Genomic DNA, 20,080 nt, shown 5'->3' on the forward strand with positions numbered 1-20,080 from the left:
TAGCACAGCGGCGTTTGCCTTGCAAGCAGCCGATCCAGGACCAAAGGTGGTTGGTTCGAATCCCGGTGTCCCATATGGTACCCTGTGCCTGCCAGGAGCTATTTCTGAGCAGACAGCCAGGAGTAACCCCTGAGCACCGCCGGGTGTGGCCCAAAACCCGCCCCCCCCCAAAAAAAGAAATATTAGGTACACTGACACTAGAGTTACAGCTACAGGTGAAAAAGCGCCCCCCCCCCCCACCATGAAGCAGCAACTCTCAAAGGCCGTGGTAAAAGCAAACAAAAGAGCAACTTAGGGGCCGGTGAGATAGATTGGAGGTAAGAAATTTGCCTTTCTCGCAGTCATTGGTTCAAATCCTGGCATCCCAGATGGTCCCCCAAGCCTGCCAGGAGTGATTTCTGAGCGTGGAGCCAGGATACCCCTGAGCGCTGCCAGTTGTGACCCAAAAACCAAAAACCAAAAACCAAAAAAAAAAAAAAAAAAAAAAAAAAAGAGCAATTTGTACTCTTCATAAAAGCTAGTGTAAGGGAGGCAAGACTAGATTAAGAATTGGCTATACAGGGGCCGGGCAGTGGCGCTAAAGGTAAGGTGCCTGCCTTGCCTGCGCAAGCCTTGGACGGACCGTGGTTCGATCCCCCGGTGTCCCATATGGTCCCCCAAGCCAGGAGCAACTTCTGAGCACATAGCCAGGAGTAACCCCTGAGCGTTACCGGGTGTGGCCCAAAAACCAAAAAAAAAAAAAAAAAAAAAAAGAATTGGCTATACAGGGACTGCTTGGATTAAAATTAATCATTGAGCCAGAGTGATAGCACAGAGGTAGGGCATTTGCCTTGCAAGCAGCCGACCCAGGATGGATCTGGGTCCGATTCCTGAGCACAGAGCCATGAGTAACCCCTGAGCACCACTGAGTGTGGCCCAAAATCAAAAACAAAAAAATTAATAGGCGATCCTGGTAATACATCCCTGAAATATGGGGGAAAGTTGGCTACTCAGGGCTGGGGAGACAGTTCAGAGGTGGACACATGCTTTGCATCCAAGAGCTCTGGGTTCTAAGCACTGGCAAGGTCCCCTGAGCACATTGGAAAGTGACCTGTAAGCACCAAGTGACCCAAAGCACTGCTAGGTATGATTCAAATACAAAACAACAAAAACTAGTTGGGACCTGAATGAGGACAGGCAGGAGACATCTTTATGACTACAGCTTTGTATTCTTTTTTTTTTTTTTTTTTTTGGGGGGGGGGGGGTGTCACACCCGGCGGTGCTCAGGGGTTACTCCTGCTCTATGCTCAGAAATTGCTCCTGGCAGACTCAGGGGACCATATGGGATGCCGGGATTCGAACCACCGTCCTTCTGCATGAAAGGCAAACGCCTTACCTCCATGCCATCTCTCCGGCCCCAGCTTTGTGTTCTTAAAGTACTCCTCGGAGAGGATCCATGAAGACCCAAGCTTGAAGGGAGCCTCTCTCTGTCTTCCTGAGAACTCTGTGCGGTTGTTTCTCAGCTGACTTTCATCTGAGGTGGCCATAACTCTCCCTCTGTCCTTCTCTTGACTGAATTGTGTGCTTTGATTTCATCTCAAGTAGACACACACACACACACACACACACACACACACACCCCAAATAAAGATAGACTAATTGGACACATGGGTTTGAGCTGTAAATTGAAACCTATTCTGTAAAAGTGGCAGTTAGCATGTAAGAGAGAACCCCAGATTACACTTAACAGATATGCTCCCCACCCTAGCCTTTCCTCTGCTAATGCTATCGTTGCTGCAATCCAGGGGTAAAGGGGGCATACTTGTACATATGACTACAGTGCTCACTAGGGAGGGGTCATACTCTTTTAGGTCTGGTGCTTTTCAACATCCCCGCTTGGAGTGCTCATCAGAGGTGAGCACTACACTCCCTGGCCCTGGTACCCACATATCATTCTGAGCCTCACCACAGGATTACCCCTGGATTAGTAGTTGACACATACCTGTCTCTGGACAGCTAGAACCACATGCAGTGCAGGGACCACAGAGAGCAAAGCTGTCCTGTGGGATGCACAATCAGTGGGACCCCACACAGAATTGATGAAAGCATCTGGAGTCTAATTCAATAGCCCCCACACACACACTATCAAGGAAGGCAGTATAAGCTGCTAAAGCCACTGATCAAGAGGATAATGTAGGATCACTTTCAAGAAGTGAAAGAGAGGGACTCGACTGGTAGCAAAGCAGTAGGGCGTTTGCCTTGCACGTGGCCAACACAGGATGTATGCAGGTTCAATTTCTGAGTGCAGAGCCAGGAGTAACCCCTGAGCGCTGTCGGGTGTGCCCGCCCCCCACAAAAACGAATACAAAGAGGCTTGAGTATAGAGCAACAATGGCTCAAAGGGCCAGGGAGGAAAGGAGAAAGGGAGAGAAGAAAGGAGGGTGAAAGGGAGAGCGAAAAGGGATGAATAGGGACAGACCGAGAGAGGAAGAGGGAGAGAGGAAGAGGGAAAGAGAGGGAGGGAGAGAGGAAGAGGGAGAGAGGGAGGAGAGAGAGGGAGGAGAGAGAGAGAGAGAGAGAGAGAGAGAGAGAGAGAGAGAGATGAAAGAGGGAGGAGAGATGAAAGAGGGAGGAGAGAGAGAGAGAGAGAGAGAGAGATGAAAGAGGGAGGAGAGAGAGATGAAAGAGGGAGGAGAGAGAGAGAGAGAGAGAGAGAGAGAGAGAGAGAGAGAGAGAGAGAGAGAGAGAGATGAATAGGTAGGCTGCAAAGGTGACCAGAGTAGCAATGGTTTAATCTCTTTAACCTTAACCTCACCCTCACCTTTGGATGCCCAAAAGAAAAATGATAGAGTTGGATTCTTCCACTCATTTAACACAAAGATTTATCAACTTATTTGTCCTACTGTTCCCCTTTTCAGAAAAACAAAAATACTGTTGTTCTCCCCAGCCCCAAAATCTACCTAAACAGAAACAGTCCCCGACTGCACCTGAGTTTACTGCCCAGCACCCCGCACCCCCACCATTCCAGTGTCAAGCGGGACAGGATCCCTCACTTGGGGAAAAACTATATAATAATATCTAGAAGATTAAAGAAACCAAAGTCAGAACAAGGTTATGTTGCCTCAGGCAGAGTGTTAGAAATGGGAAGTAAATAAATACCGCCAGGTGGCAGATATTTAGAATTAATCAAATAAAAGCCTACTCAATCTTGAGTGGGCTCCTGAAAAATCCAGTGGAAGCACAATTTACTGCTGAAAAAACTAAAGCAAGGGCAAGGGAAGAAAGAATTGGAAGTCCACGCAATGAAGGAATAAATATCTAGACATTATAGCCCCTAAAATAAAACAGAGAATATGTTAGTAGCCATAAGTATGTACAACTAAAACTAATTTCGTTTACCATGAACAATGTTGATACTTTTCAGATCAAGCAGTTGCTTGTCTAGAAATTCATCTCCTGGAAACATCTGCACAAATACACAAAGATACTGCAGCTCTGACTGTGAAGGCAAAAATGAACACATATACATATTTGACAAAAATATGCCAAACAACAACAAACACAATCTCAATGCTATCAGCAGGGATTGTTTAAATGAACTACAGTATAACTGCTATTAGACTGTCCAATGTTAAAAACATACAGCAGACTTGTAACCTTAACATGGAAAATGTCTATTCATTTAGTAAAGTAAAACGTGTAACTGATAAAAACAGTAGATTTGCTGGCGAAATGGTGCTAGAGGTAAGGTGTCTACCTTGCAAGCGCTAGCCAAGGAAGGACCGTAGTTCGATCCCCATATGGGCCCCCCAAGCCAGGGGCAATTTCTAAGCACTTAGCCAGAAGTAACCCAGGAGCGTCACCGGGTGTGCCCCAAAAAAACAAAACAAAAAAAAAAAAAAAAAAAAAAACTTTTTGGGCCCGGAGAGATAGCACAGCGGTGTTTGCCTTGTAAGCAGCCAATCCAGGACCAAAGGTGGTTGGTTCGAAACCCGGTGTCCCATATGGTCCCCCGTGCCTGCCAGGAGCAATTTCTGAGCAGCCAGCCAGGAGTAAGCCCTGAGCACCGCTGGGTGTGGGCCCCCCACTCCAAAAAAAAAAAACAAAAAAAACCAGTAGATTTACAATAATTCTATTTTCACAAATGAAGAAGAAACTGTTGGGGCCGGAGAGGTAGCACAGAGGTAGGGTGTTTGACTTGCAAGTGGCCGACTCAGGACCAATGGTGGTTTGAATCCTGGCATCCCATATGGTCCCCGTGCCTGCCAAAAGTGACTTCTGAACAGAGAGCCAGGAGTAACCCCTGAACGTCTCTGGGTGTGACCCCAAAACAAACAAACGAAAAAAGAACGAAGAAGAAGAAACTGTTGTGGGCCAGAAAGTAAGGGGCTTGCCAAACAAGGAGCCAAGCCCAATTCAATCCTGAAGCTGTCTAAGGCCCTGCCAACACCAGGAGTCATTCCTGAGCAATGCCTGGGATAGTCCTCCCCGTCAAAAAGGAAAAAAAAAGAGATTTGTTTTTCTTACATAGAAAAATTTCTGGAACAGCTGGCATGATAGTATAGCAGGTAGGGTGTTTGCCTTTCACGTGGCCAACCCAGGTTCGATCCCTGGCATCCCATATGATTTCTTGAGCCTGCCAGGAGTGATTCCTAAGCACAAAGCTAGGAATTAACCCCTGATTACCACTGGGTGTGGCCAAGAACAAACAAACAAACAAACAACCCAGGGTCAGAAAGATAGCATAGAGGTAAGGCATTTGCCTTGCATGCAGAAGGATGGTGGTTCGAATCCCGGGATCCCATATGGTCCCCCGTGCCTTCCAGGAGTGATTTCTGAACATAGAGCCAGGAGTAACCCCTGAGCGCTGCAGTGTGACCTCAAAGCCAAAAATAAATAAATAAATAACCCCTTTTGGAACCCACAAATCATCAACAGTAATTAACATTTACTTCAGTGTTGCTGGGTATTGCCCAAAAATAAAAATTAAAAGGGGGGAGATGGAGAAATAGCATGAAGGTAGGGGTTTGCCTTGCATGCAGAAGGAATCCTGGCATCCTATATGGTGCCCCCGAGCCTGGCAGGAGCAATTTCTGAGCAAAGGAGTAACCCCTGAGCGCTGCTGGGTGTGACTCCCCAAAGAAAAAAAAAAAAAAAAAAAATCTGCAGGAGACCAGAGCAATAAGCACAGTGGGTAGGACATTTGCCTTGCAAGCAGCTGACCCAGGTTCGATCTCTGGGATCCCATAGGATCACCTGAGCCTTCATGGCCCAAAAGCCAAAAAAAAAAAAAAGAATCTCCATTCATTTTTTTTTGGGGGGCCACACCCTGTGACGCTCAGGGGTTACTCCTGGCTATGCGCTCAGAAGTTGCTCCTGGCTTCTTGGGGGACCATATGGGACGCCGGGGGATCGAACCGAGGTCCGTCCTAGGCTAGCGCAGGCAAGGCAGGCACCTTACCTCCAGCGCCACCGCCCGGCCCCTCCATTCATTTTTTAAGAGGTGAAATAAAAAGCCAGGTACTCCAGAATTCCATTTATGATCACTTGCTCACCATACATTTGGGGCGGGGGGGTCTCTCAGTTTGAATAGCATGCTATTATAGAGAGGAAGGGGACTGTGTGATCCGTAATAAATACCTCCTGGGGCCGAAGCCAGAGCACAGTGAATAGGGCATTTGCCCTGCACACAGTTGACCAGGGTTCAATTCCCAGCATTCCATATGGTCCCTTGAGCCTGCCAGGAGCGATTTCTGAGCTCAGTGCCAAAAGGACCTGAGTGCCACAGGGTATGGCCCCAAAACCAAATAATAAAAAAATAAATAACTAGATACATCTACTAAAGCTGATGCTTCATCCACTTGAGCTCTTTCTAATTCTGACAACATCATTGACTCTCGCCTTCTTGTTTTCGCCAGTCTCAAAGCACAAATCAATCTAAAAGTGTGTGATGTTGGACTAACTTTAATCTACCCTACTTAGCACAGTCTCTTCTGTCTACTCTTAATCAGCAATTACAGAAGTCCTTTTAAAATAGAGCACGCCACTCCACTTCCAATGGCTTCCCAAATCACTCTCCCTTCAACGGTTTAAAGGGCCTCAATAATCTGAACCCCATTACATCTCTAATTTTTTTCCTCTCCCTCCTTTGCAGTGCACCGGTCAAGTTTGCAAAGCTTCTGTATTTTCCCTTGATCACCTTGTCTGGAGTTTTCTCCCTCACTTCCTTGAGACCTCCAGTCCAAGGTCACCTTATCAGAATGATTCAGAATGCATGCCTCAATGTCACTGTATCAAAATGCCTATTTAACACTGTCAACCCAGGCACTCTGTTTTTGTTTTTGTTTTTGGGTCACACCCGGCAGCACTCAGGAGTCACTCCTGGCTTCACGCTCAGAAATCACTCCAGCTAGGCTCAGGGGACCATATGGGATGCCGGGATTTGAACCACCGTCCTTCTGTATGAAAGGCAAAGGCCTTACCTCCATGCTATCTCTCTGGCTCCGACGTTTTTGTTTTTTTTTTAAAGCAAAACAAAACTTTATTCCATCAGCCACAAGCCCCCAAGTATTTTATTAAGTTGCATGATTCCCCATTAAAAGAAGAGATTTGTGGTTGGCTCAAGCAGTGCCTAGTACACACTGGCAAATGTTTATTAGTGAATGAGTGAGAGAAGTGATGGAAAACATTCTTTTCTGAGCCCAGTTCCCAGTCATGTTCATGCCAAGGGCTCCATAGACACATACCCCTTAGCTCTCTCCTTCAAAGCCTCCATTTACCTCTTCACATGGTCGTTCTCGCTATAAGCTTCTTAACTTCATGAATAACTTGTCTCCTTACTGATTTCTCAACACCTGATTCTCTTTTCCCCAGAGAATAAAAAAGTCATAATTTTGCCCACAACAAACATTATTTTCTTGGTTGGGGATTCTTCCCTGTTCTCTCTTCAAACTCCAAACACTGATATAAGAACAAGGCTACAACATGAAAACATAAAGTCTTTTGTTGTTGTTGTTGCTTGTATTTTGTTTTTCAGCCACACCCAGTGACACTCAGGAATCACTCCTGGCTATGCACTCGGAAATCCTTCCTGGCTTGGGGGACCATATGGGATGCCAGGGGGATAGGTCAGTCCTAGTCCTAGGCTAGCGCGCTAGGCAGACACCTGCCACGGACCACTGCTCCGGCCCCAAATACAAAGGTCTTTTTTTTTTTTTTGGTTGTTGGGCCATACCCGGCGGCGCTCAGGGTTATTCTTGGCTATCTGCTCAGAAATAGCTCCTGGTAGGCATGGGACCATATGGGACACTGGGATTCAAACCAACCACCTTTGGTCCGGGATCGGCTGCTTGCAAGGCAAACGCTGCTGTGCTATCTCTCCGGGCCCGAGTACAAAAGTCTTATAACAATAATGTACCCTGAATATCAAAGAGAAGCTGCACCAATTGGCAGGATGGGGGAATGTCACTGGTGGTCAATCAAAATTCAGGTTTCTGCTTCCAAACCCAAAACAACCTTCAACTAAGCAGTTCAGTGAATGCCTTCTACAGAAATTAGAGGGGGTGCAGGGGAGAGGCACCAAGAAAACAACGACTTAGACTCTGCTAAGTAGGGTAGATTACAGCTAGTCCAATGTCACACACTTTCAGATTAATTCCTGTTTTGAGACTTGGTGAAAACAATCAGGCGAGAGTTAATGATGGTGTCAGAATTAAAAAAAAAAAAAAAACACCAAAAAGCATCATCAAACCAAGAAGTACCATCAAGTACCAAGAAACAGAATCTTCACATTTAATTTAGTCTATTGATATCTACTCTGAACTTTACCAAAACTAAGTACATCAGTTAGATCATGGAATCACTTTTTTTTTAATTTGATGGTAGTTCCAAATATCAAACTCAGGCACTCAGTATTCAAAGCATCTTCTTTATCACTGAGCCACATTTCCAGCTTCAGACCTTGGACAAGGCAAGCAAACAAAAAAACAAAAAAAAATAGCATTAACCTGCAAAGATAAAGATCACAGGTCACTGAGATGCCAATTTAAAGGCCAGTAAGACAGTCTCAAGAGAACGTGATGCCAGTAAACTTAAGAAATTTATGAACCCTTAGTCACTAGAGGGAACAAGACAAAAAGCCTTGCATATGACCAGATGCATAAAATTGATCACAAGCTCGGAGACAACCACTTCAGAGCAGAAGCGTAAAATATCCAAGTAACAAATTCTAGGCACTGAGCTAGTTAAATAGTGCCAGATTCAATAAGTACTTCGCACCTATGGCACTCCTTAGGTTAAAGTATATGATAAAATGGGACGGGAGTTCTTTTTATTTATTTTTTGGTAGGCCCCATGGTGCTCAGAGCTTGCTTTATTTTTTTGGGTGGAAGTTGTTACAGCATACCCCGTGATGCTCAGAGGTTACTCACGGCTCTGCACTTGGGAATTACTGCTGGTGCTTGGGGGACAATATGGGATGCTGAAGCTCAAACACAGATCAGCCCTGTGATACAGAGGATCAAACCAGGTCCACTGAATACAAGGTAAAGAACCCTACCAGCCAAGTGCCCTACCCACTGTACCACTGCTCCAGCCCTTCAGGGCTTATTCCTGACTGCACTAAGGGAATTCCTGACGGGGGACTCACGGGGTGGTGGAGATAGAATACAGCTGGCCACATCCAAGGCAAATGCCTTACACACTGTCCTTTCTCCCCAACTGCTTTATTTTCTTTTCCTCTTTTGTTAAAAGTAGAGCAATAGGTGTCTGCCTTGCAAGCCCTAGCCAAGGAAGGATCACGGTTCAATCCCCCAGCGTCCCATATGGTCCCCCCAAGCCAGGGGCAATTTCTGAGCGCTTAGCCAGGAGTAACCCCTGAGCATCAAACAGGTGTGGCCTGAAAAACCAAAAAAAAAAAAAAAAAGTAGAGCAATAGTACAGTGGGAAGGGCATTTTTTGCCTTGCGTGAGTTCAATCTTTGGCACCCAATATGATTCCCTAATCACCTGCCAGGGTGATCCCTGAGTACTGAGCCAGGAGTAAGTTAAGCCTTGAACATAGCTGGGTATGGCCAAAAAAAAGGGGGAGATGGGGGGCTCTATCACTCAACAAATCATAGAAAATTTAATTGCAATTCCTATAGTTGGTCAATTCAACTCACATTCACTGAGCATCAACCATGTACCAGGTAGAATTCGGGCTATCAGAGGGATTGAGACACCATCATTGTCTTCAGGGAGCAGAGTAAGAGGAAAACAAATAGTTCTAGGGATAGAGGCGGCACATTATTACAAGAAAGTACCCATAGCACAAACAAGCAGCAAAGGTGAGTAAGGGCTTATTTGCAGCAGTCTGAAAACAATATTTTCTTTCCAGTTTTTGGGGCAGAGTCACATCCAGTGATGCTCTGTAGAGCATTGCTCTCAGCCCTGCTCAGAGGACCACGTGGTGTAATGTGGGAACGAACCTGGGCCTCCCACATGCAAAGCGTGTGCACTAGTCTGTCCTGTGAACACTCTCTCCTGTCGAAAACACGTCTTAAAGGTACATGTGACAGCTGTGATCAGCCATGAAGAGTAAACTGAGTGTATTCCCCATCCAAAGAAACTGGGAAAGGGTTTAGTTCTCAAAACCCTTTAGGCCAGTTAGGTGAGAACAGTTTAGGTAAGTTAGGTGACAAGAGTAAGTCCTGAGTCCCATCACATATACCCTCTCCCCACAGAAAAATAAATCACTTCCAGAGCTAAAGAGATAGCATACAACTGACCCACATTTGATCCTGTCACTGCATTTGGTCCCGAGTCCGACCAGGAGCTAGGAATCCCCTAGGCACGAAGCCAGGAGTAAATCCTAAGTACTACTAGGAATAGCCCAAAACCAAAATTAACTAACCATCACTTTCCTTGAAGAGAGAAGTATACGGGTTAGGGCAAGACAAGTTCAGTGGCCGGCACTGCATATGGTCCTCTAACTACCACCAGTAATAACCCTTGTGCACAGAGCCCAGAGTAAGCCCTGAACACCATCAAAAAAATATTATTTTAATTTACTTCCTCAACTAATCTCCAAAAGAACATGATGCCTCTCAATCTTCCCAGGTAGAATGGTCTGGACCAACAACTCTGGGACCTTCTCAGAATAGGTGGGGACAGATTCCTCTTTCTGCCAGAAGCCACAGCAGCCCACCCCCACCCCCAATACTCCCAAACAGAAATGGCACCACAATTGAACCTTATCAAACTCCCAAGTCACCAAATCAGGAGCTCTATAGCTACTGAACCAATACCCCCAAATTTCATAGTACTGTCAGCCCAGGAGAATTACAGCAAATCTGATGGGAAATTTGCACAGGAAGAGAGCACCAACCTCAGTGAGCCTAAACAATTGATAGAAGGCTCAACCAGCACAGACCAGCACAGTGGATCTGCAGACAATGGGTTTAGTAGAACCACTGTGAGATAGAACAATGATCACAAATTGACTTCTTGATTTAAGTTCTGATAGTTCCCATTTACCTTTGTGTTGTAAAAAAATATATATATTGATTGAATTTATTTGTGCCTGCAAGAAAGTGGGTGGTGAATAGAAAACTGGGGACACTGGAGTAAAGGTCACACTGGTAGTGGGATTGGTGCTGTGACATTTAATGTCTGAAACAACTGTACTATGCACAACTTGATCATGGTGTTATCATAAAAAAAATTTTTTAAGGAAAAAGAAAGGAGCTGAAGAGACAGGAGAGCAGGTAAGGTTACATGTGACTTACTTGCAGCTTTCCCAGGATCAATCCCCGGCAACAGATATGGTCTTCATAATATGCCAAGAAAGATGCCTGTGTGCAGAGCCAAGAGAGTAAGCCCTGAGCACTGCAGTGTGTGTGTGTGTGTGTGTGTGTGTGTGTGTGTGTGTGTGTGTGAGAGAGAGAGAGAGAGAGAGAGAGAGAGAGAGAGAGAGAGAGAGAGAGAGAGAGAGAGAGAGAGAGAGAGAGAGAGAGAGAGAGAGAGAGAGAGAGAGAGAGATATGCTTAGAAATCACTCCTGGAAGACTTTGGGGACCATATGGGGTGCTGGTCCCAGGTAGTATGCAAGTTATCTGGCAGTTATCTGGAGGGCCTGTTTTGATCCCAGCACTATAGCCCTCAAACATGGTTAGGAGTGATTCCCAAGCATTGTGCAAAGTGCAGCTGCAGTCCAATCCCAGGTGTGCCCCCACCATCACCACCACCACCACCCCAAATAACAAGGTTGGAGAGCTGCGGAGATGAGTCAAGGAGTGAAGAGTGATGCTTTGCAAGAGGGAGCCCTGGCATCATATGGTTCCCAAAGCACTGAGTGAAACTACAGGTCACTGCCAGGTGTGGCCCAAAGGCAAAACAAATTAAAGAAAAGGAGGGGAAAAAACCAACTCTGATTCAAACTCTTAAGTTTTCTTTAGTTTTAAAGTACCATTTACAGTCTTGCTCTGCCCCCTCTCCCATACTCGCCTTTCAGTCATAGGAAACTCCTGCTACAAGGTGCCACAATTCCCAATCTTTGCCTGCTAGATCCAGATCCAAGCAGAATCAAAAAGAAGTTTCTTGCGGTGAAGCCAAGTGTCTGCCACCCAAGTTCTAAATTGTATGCTGGAGTGAGACTACACAGACAGCTTTCTTCCACTGCCCACAGGCAAAATGAGACAAACTGTGTATCAATTATCACCCCTAGGCAACATGGAGCGCTACTGAAACACACACTTTGGTGCTTAATACTCTATTTGCAAACCCTAGTAATTACATCAGACGCAGGGAGATCAAAACATGCCTCCTTAGTCAATCTCCCACTACAAGGTCAGAAAATAAACCTTCCCTTCAAGGCTATAAACACAGACGGAAGGACACCTTCCTTTCCTCCCTGACAGTCTAGCCCTGCCTAGCTTAGCATCGGCTCAACACTGACACCTGCTGGGGAAATCCAGGCACGGCTCTGAGAGAACAGGGTCCCAAGGGAAGGAGCCTGTGCCACCTAGCACCTTTCCGATTTCTGAGAAACCCAATGATAAAGACATGGTTCTGCTTCTTTTAAGGATATGTATTATTACTCTGAAAGTTTACAGCACACTTCATGCTTTTGGGAGTGTGGGAGGACACACCTTCCTTTGCTCAGGACTTACTGCTTGCCCTGTGCTCAGATCACTCCTGGCAAGGCCCACCAGGATATAGATCAAATGGGATGCTAGGGGATTGAACGTGGGTGGGCTGCATTCAGGGCGAACACCTCACCCAATTATAGGACAATTCTTTTCTTCTTGTTTTTTTTGGGCCACACTCTGCAATGCTCAAGTGTTATTCCTGGCTCTGTACTCAGGAATCACTCCTGGCAGTTGGGGGACCAAATAGGATGCCAGGGATCAAAACCACATCAGCCACATACAAGGCAAGTGCCCTATCTATGGTACTATTGCTCTGACCCCATAATTCTTTTGTTTGTTTCTGGGCCACACCAGAAACGGTGGCACTCAGGGGTTACTGAGGCTCTGCACTCAGAAATCCCTTCTGGCAGGCTTGGGGGATGTGTGGGATATGGGAGATCAAACCCAGTTAGGCTGTGTGCAAAGCAAATGCCCTATCTTCTGTGCTATAGTTCCAAGCCTCCACAACTCATTTTTTTTTTTTTTTTTTTTGGTTTTTGGGCCACACCCTGTGACACTCAGGGGTTACTCCTGGCTATGCACTCAGAAGTTGCTCCTGGCTTCTTGGGGGACCATATGGGACGCCGGGGGATCGAACCGCGGTCCATCGCGGTCCATCCTAGGCTAGCGAAGGCAAGGCAGGCACCTTACCTCCAGCGCCACCGCCCAGCCCCCGCAATTCATTTTTGAAGGGTTACCAGTCCTTAAGGTGTATTTCATCCATGTAGAAGCTATCCTATAAAAATGTAAATAATACTACTATATAGTAGTCATTATTTTACAAAGAATTTTATTACTTGTATATTGTAAGAGAAATAAAATACATATATAACTTTTTTTTTTAACAGCTAGATGACCAAAAAAGTTCACTTAATTTGCTTTTGGGGCCATACCTAGTGGTACTCAAGGCTTTCGGGGATCACTCCTGTTGGTGATCAGGGACATGGGATGCCAGGGATTGAACCTGGGGTCTGCCACATGCAGAGCAAATACCATACCTGCTGTTCTATCGCTCTGACTCTAAACAACTTTATTTTCTATAATAATTCATTTTTGTGGGACAAGCAGTGGCGCATGCTGTAAGGTGTCTGCCTTGCAAGTGCAAGCCTAGGACAGACCCAGTTCGATCCTCCAGCATCCCATATGGTCCCCCAAGCCAGGAGTAACTCCTGAGTGTCAACGGGTGTGGCCAAGGAAAAAAATAATAATTTTAGTATTTTTAGGCCATACCCAGCAGTGCTCAGGAGTCCCAACTCTTGGCAGTGCTCAAGGAACCCAATGGTACTGGGGACTGAGGCCCCCTGCATGCAGAGCTTGCTGTCAGTCTATCAAGCTCTCTGTCCCAACAGCACACATCTAAAAATATCTGCACTTTTAAAAACTTTAAATCAGGCAGGAGAGATAGCATGGAGGTAGGGCGTTTGCCTTGCATAGAGAAGGACAGTTGTTTGAATCCCGACATCCCATATGGTCCCTGGAGAGTGCCAGGGGCGATTTCTGAGCATAGAGCCAGGAGTAACTCCTGAGTGCTGTTGGGTGTGACCAAAAATCCAAAACAAGCAAACAAACAAATAATAAATAAAATAAAAACTTTAAACCAAATATATACTTCTCTTGTTCTGGTTTTGTGTTTTGTTTTGTTTTTGGTTCTTTTGGTTTTTGGGTCACACCCGGCAGCGCTCAGGGGTTACTCCTGGCTCAGAAATCGCTCCTGGTAGGCTTGGGGGACCATATAGGATGCTGGGATTCGAACCACTGTCCTTCTGCATGCAAAGCAAAAGCCCCACCTTCATGCTATCTCTTAGACCCTCTTGTTCTGTTTTTTAAAATTAGTAAACTCAGGGCTCAAGGGGCAATACAAGAGGCAGGGCACTTGCCTTGTAGACAGCAGAACTGGGTTCCACCTCATCTCTGAGTTCCACCAGGTAGTGTAGTCTCCAGGTCATACTAGCTCCAATTCATCTATGTAGCCTCATGCAGCTAGAAGTGCCCGTTGAATAACAGAATATTTATATCACTGTATAAAGTTGTGCTGAACAATTGTTACAGAAAAATAACCGAGGTATTTTCAGGCGAAATATCTAGGTGGAGAGGTGGCTAAGGAATAGAGAAGGGAAAAAAAGCTGAAGCAAGCAAGTGTTGCTCTTCTTTGATTGCATAGGAAGTCCATTTATTTTAATTTTGTCTTCATTTTTACATGTCTAAAGATTTCCATAACAAAATGTTGAGAGGAAAGAAAAAAGGCTCACCTAAAAACAAGGCTTTTACACTAAGAAATATGCAAATGAAGAGAGCTTGTTAAAAAAAAATTACACCAGGGGCCGGCCAGAGTGACAGCACAGGGGCAGGGAGTTTGCTTTTCATATGGCCAACCTGGCACAGACCCAGGTTCAGTCCCCAGCATTCTATATGGTCCCCCGAGCCTGCCAGGAGTGATTTCTGAACGCAGAGCCAGGAGTAACCTCTGAGCACCACTGGGTGTGGCCCAACACCCAATAAATAAACAAACCAACAAAATACACCAGACTTCAGTAACACAAGGTTCAAAGCATCACTCAGCAATCTAATCTTGAACAAGAAATTGTACTTCTCTGAACACTTTTCTTTACTGTAGAACAGAAATGTAATATTCATATTGCACCAAAAAATGAGAAAACTAAAGTGTGGTTTTTAAAAGCTACCACAAAGTCAACCCTCAATAATTAGATCCTTGTAATTAGTATCAAACAATAAAGTGTGAGGCCAGAGCAATAGTAAAGGAGTGGGGGCCGGGCGGTGGCGCTAGAGGTAAGGTGCCTGCTTTGCCTGTGCTAGCCTTGGATGGACCGTGGTTCGATCCCCCGGTGTCCCATATGGTCCCCCAAGTCAGGAGCGACTTCTGAGTGCATAGCCAGGAGTAATCCCTGAGCATCACCGGGTGTGGCCCAAAAAACAAAACAAAAAAAAATAGTAAAGGAGTGTAGGGTGATGCCTTGCATGCAGCTAATCAGGATTCAATCCTTAGTACTGCCAGGAGAGATCCTTGAGTGCAGATACAGAAATCAGGCCTGAGCACTGAAGGCATGACATCCCCACACCGAATGATAGAGTTTAATTTAAAACACGAAACACGGGTCCGGAGAAATGGCATGGAGGTAAGGCGTTTGCCTTTCATGCAGAAGGACAGTTGGTTCAAATCCCGGCATCCCCATATGGTCTCCTGTGCCTGCCAGGGGCGATTTCTGAGCATAGAGCTAGGAGTAACCCCTGAGCACTGCTGGGTGTGACCCAAAAACCAAACACACACACACACACACACACACACACACACACACACACACACACACACACACACACACACACACCAGGGGAGTTGCTGGTAGTAAGGACAGACATTGAGGCTCTCAGAGCAATAGGAAGGAAGGCACTCTTTCTGGTGCCCAAAACTCAACACTTTTTTTTTGGTTTTTGGGTCACTCCTGGCAGTGCTCAGGGGACCATATGGGATGCCGGGATTCGAACCACCGACCTTCTGCATGAAAGGCAAATGCCCTACCTCCATGCTATCTCTCTGGCCCCCAAAACTCAACACTTTTAAGTGACTACTGCATGCACTGAACTGACCCTGATTCAATCCCTGGTACCCCACATAGACCACCAAGATTCACTAGGAGTGAGCACAGAGCCAGGAGTAAGCCCCAGTACTGAGCATATGGCCCCAAACAAAAATAAAATAAACTGACTTTGTGGGGCCAGGGATGTAGCTCAGGGGTATTTGCCTTGCTTGTGTGAGGCCATGGGTTTGAATTCTGACACTGCAAAAATAAAATAAAATTGATTTTGTGAGGGGCCAAAGGATGGGGACAGCAGGTAGGGATGCACTTGCCTTGCATGCAGCTAACTGGAATCCACTCTTTGGTACCCCAAGCGGTCTCCTGAGCACTGCCGAGAGTAAATCCTGAGCGCAGAAATAAGCCATGAGAACTGTGGGATTTAGCACCCCCCAAAAAAATGTATCTTAAGGTTATGTAAAGTCTTCTTTAATGATGATTCCCTTTCTCTGAAATTAAACATTTAATCTCAATACCACACAATGATGCATTTGGTCATCGACCCTTTCAAAATAATTTCATGGCAATAACACTTTCCCCTACAGTGACATGGAATACCCTCAGTGGGCAACGACCTGGGAGCAGATCAAGTCTTCTCAACTCCCCACAGCGCTCAGCATAATGCTGGAAAAACCGACACCATTCAACAAATACTTATTAACCATGTAACTCTCTAAAGCATCCTCCCAAAATAACAAGTACATTATGTGCACAATCCATATTTCCACCCTGTGGAAACTTATGTCAGAGAAATTTCAGTTGCTTCAACAGAGGATGTAATGCAGCGAGCAATATGCTGTTTGGATCCAACAGGCATATTCTGGGAGTTAGTGATTACGCGAGATTTGACCTTTACAAAATTACAGAAAGAAGTCCCTAATAAATCAAGAGAGGCGCACACAGCCATACATGGCACATGTGGTGGGCGACCCGCGACACCCACTTTATCTCTGCCACAAGAGAACTGCCTCCAAAGGCGATGCCGGGCGGAGGGGCAGCCTTCTACAAATTACTGCGCCCACCCGGATGCAAAAACCACTCAAGAGAATCTCATGTGAGCACCTAACTCCCTGCTGGAAACATTGGCTCTCTAAGAAAACAAGGTCCTTCCTTTTTATCCTCTTCCCTTGGCGAACTGGCAATACCCCAAAAGACAAGGCTGCAGAGACACTGCCCCAGATGTCCAAAGTGGTACAAGTGAAGCAGCATCAACACGCATCAACATCTACTCTTCCAGTCACCCCTCAGCTCTCCAGTCCATGTGCCTGTCTCCCAGTACTTGGTGCCATACAGACAATCCAACAGAAAGATCCAAGACCATACAAAGGAAGTCTCTGGTTCCATCTCCTTCAGCCTCTCTCATTTGACTTAAATTCTCTTCTAAGCCAGAAAAGGAGCTCACCAGAGCCCCCTGGCTTACAACCATCAACCCTGGCCTAACTCTGCCACTGGAGAAAGATTTTCCAAGAAGATGTCCTGCAAGCTAGAAAGACCCAGCACCAGACGTGGGTGGGTCCGCTGCTACAGATGTAGCCCAGCACCTACAGCAGGCCTGCAGGAAGAGAGGGAAGGAGGAAAGGAAGGGTGCCGGAAAAGACAGGAAAGCAAGCACCCGCTTACCTCCGCAGCGAATCCTCCTCGGAGCTCTCCTCGGGCATCTCCTGATGTAAGGCCTCCTGTGGTACAGTTCCAGATCTGCTGGACGGGGTGTAAATTCTCTCCCAGTGGCCAGTTTCCTGGTTGAAGGCCACCCCCACAGTCCTCTCCTCCTGTGGACTAGCGGAGCTGCTCAACTCCAGCCTGCTGGAGCTGGGCGCCTGGCCCTCAGTCCGCTCAAGAGGTGGCAACTGGCTGCCACTGGGTGGCATCCCCTCAAAGGAGCTGGGCACCTGCCAGGAGGAGCTGGCCTCATTTGGGGCATAGTTCGGCGTGGTTCGCTCCCAGCGCAGGGTGTCGTTGTTGAAGGTCAGGAGATTGTGGCAGGCTCGGCAGCGGTTCAGATGGCCGCGGGACAAGTTGGAGTTGTTCTCGCTACTGTGTGGGGTGGGCTGGTGGGAAGGGCCGGGCCGCTCTGATTCGAGGTTATTGTTGAGCATTTCCTGAGCCTGCTGGCTCTGGGGGGCTTCCCCACTCAGGCTCTGGTCTAGCTCCTGGAGCCGATCATACTCCAGAAAGAAGCGTCGCAGGTCGCACTGGAGCTCGTGGCGGATGCTGCCGGCACCGCCCTGGCCCGAGCCATTCCCTCCTTCCGAATCGCCCGCCGCAGGGAAGCCCCGACCTTCCGTGGCCGACGTGTACACCGAGGCTTGGGAGCCACCTTCCTGCTGCCGCAGCACAGATAGCAGACTCACGGAGGAGGCACTGGTCCTGGGCGGGGGCATGGCCTCGGCCTCTGCACGCGAGTTCAAGCTGAGCACTGTCCGAGTCCACTCGGAACCCGTGAGCCCCGGGGCCAGTTCCCGGTGGTACCGGGAAGGATGACTGGACAGAGGGCCGCCCAGTGAGCGCCGTGTGGGCCCCAGACTGAGGTTGCGGAGCGTGTTGCCGGCAGTGCTGCTCTGGACCGTACTGAAGGCAGACGGCCGGGTCAGGAGGCCCTGGTCCTGCTGCGCTGACGAGGCCTGCTCCGGGGGGTGGAAGGGCTCGGTCTGTACAAAAGAAAAGGAAGGGGTAGTAGCCCTGGCAGAAGCAGGGGGGACACTGTCCTGGTGTGGCAAGAGGGAAGGAACTCTCGTGCCAGAGCAACGGCTGCAAAGGCACAGGATCCCAAGGTGCTGGCAGCACTCAGCTGTGGGGTAACTGACCCGCTGTCGGAGCCGGATGTAAGCGGAAGTCCTGGGGCGTTCCGTGGAGGGCTGAGGGGGAGGCGGTGGGGGTGAGGGGGTAGCAGAATCTTGCACTGTGCTTTGCTCTCCCACCTGGATGCCAGAGGAACGTGAGGACAGCATGTGCAGGAAATTGTGAAGGAGAGGCGTCCGGCGGACCGGCTGGGATTGCAGGAGGGCGCGCTGACGGTAGTGTGAGAGTTCGGTTCCATCCAAGGAGATCTCCGGTTCGTCATCACCCTGCAACGTGGACCAAGGTGAGGCGGGGAGGGGCAGAGCAAGGAAGTTAGCAGAGACTCCAGGTGAAGTATCAAAAAACCAAACTATTGATAATCATTCATGGAAAACCAATGCCACAGAGGCGGCCACTCTGGGAGAGACACCAAAAACCAGCTTCAGACTTCGAATCAAAGGGTGCTAAATTATTCACTTCCAACTGTGTGAGTACAGCTGGCAAACCAGGTCTCTCAGGAAAAGCCTCTCCATGACAGGGAAGCAGTGAGGGAAAACCGAGTACCAGACAGCCAGAGGCACATAGATGACAAGGCACCCACCACTCCCTAGTTATAACGCTTTATTATTTGTGGTTGGTTTTGTACCACACTCAGTAGTGCTCAGGGCTTTTTCCTAGCCCTGTGTTCACAGATCAGTGCTGGCTGGGCTCCAAGGACCATATGAGGACCATAGAGATAAAACCGAGATTGAGAATGAACAAGGCAAGTCCCCTACCCACTGTGCTATTTATTTTTCCTGTCACTCTGATTACGTCTAATGAGAAGATTCCTGGATGGGAGACTGAACTAATTATGCCATCAAGATTATTGGTGTTGGGGCTGGAGAGATAGCACAGCGGTGTTTGCCTTACAAGCAGCCGATCCAGGAACTAAAGTGGTTGGTTCGAATCCTGGTGTCCTATATGGTCTCCCATGCCCATGCCTGCCAGGAGCTATTTCTGATCAGATAGCCAGGAGGCACTGCCGGGTGTGGCCCAAAAACCAAAAAAAAAAAAAAAAAAATGATTATTGGTGTTATTTTGAATGCATAGTTTAAACTAGTTTCAAATCTATTTTGGTGGGGAGGAGTGAGGTGAACTAGGAAGAGTGTCCACAACTAGGCAATGTTCAGGGGACAGGCCCAGTGGTTCTGGAGGGTCAAGAGGTGGGGACGGCCCATAGTCAAACCCGGGGGACCCCCATATGCAAAGTTTACACACTGGCCTTTCGAGCCATTTCCCAGGGCCAGTTCTGAATCTTGACTGGAAAGAAACAAGTGGGCATTGAAAAAGAAGAGTTCTATATCAAGAAGCACTTGTGTAGAAAACAGCCATAATTTAGGTAGGCCTGGGACTGTGAACTTACCTGCTGATTAGAGGGGTTAACAATTGCTGTGAGTAAGTAGTGTCCAAGAGGATCAAATCTCACCAGACTGGAAGACAGAAAGGAAAAGCATGGTCACATTACATTCACCAAGGAGAGACCTGGCTTCAGACTTCTACCAACCATTACGGTAATTATAGTACTA

General features: G+C 47.3%; 1 protein-coding gene across 4 annotated transcripts in view; it reads right to left on the minus strand.

Moving 5' to 3' along the window:
* Positions 1–20,080, minus strand: part of AMBRA1 (autophagy and beclin 1 regulator 1) — a 248,566-nt gene that overhangs the window by 162,882 nt on the left and 65,604 nt on the right. For 2 of the 4 annotated variants that reach the window (XM_049779573.1, XM_049779572.1), the window contains exons 6-8: positions 19,918–19,984; positions 18,653–18,799; positions 17,355–18,382 (exon numbers count right to left, since the gene is read on the minus strand). In XM_049779573.1, coding sequence (XP_049635530.1) covers positions 17,355–18,382; positions 18,653–18,799; positions 19,918–19,984 — 1,242 coding nt within the window. Of the gene's footprint in view, positions 1–17,354; positions 18,800–19,917; positions 19,985–20,080 lie in introns of all 4 variants that reach the window. The other 2 variants (XM_049779571.1, XM_049779569.1) reach the window with 1 other exon arrangement.

Source organism: Suncus etruscus, chromosome 9 (assembly GCF_024139225.1).
Source record: "Suncus etruscus isolate mSunEtr1 chromosome 9, mSunEtr1.pri.cur, whole genome shotgun sequence".
Taxonomy (NCBI): Eukaryota; Metazoa; Chordata; class Mammalia; order Eulipotyphla; family Soricidae; genus Suncus; species Suncus etruscus.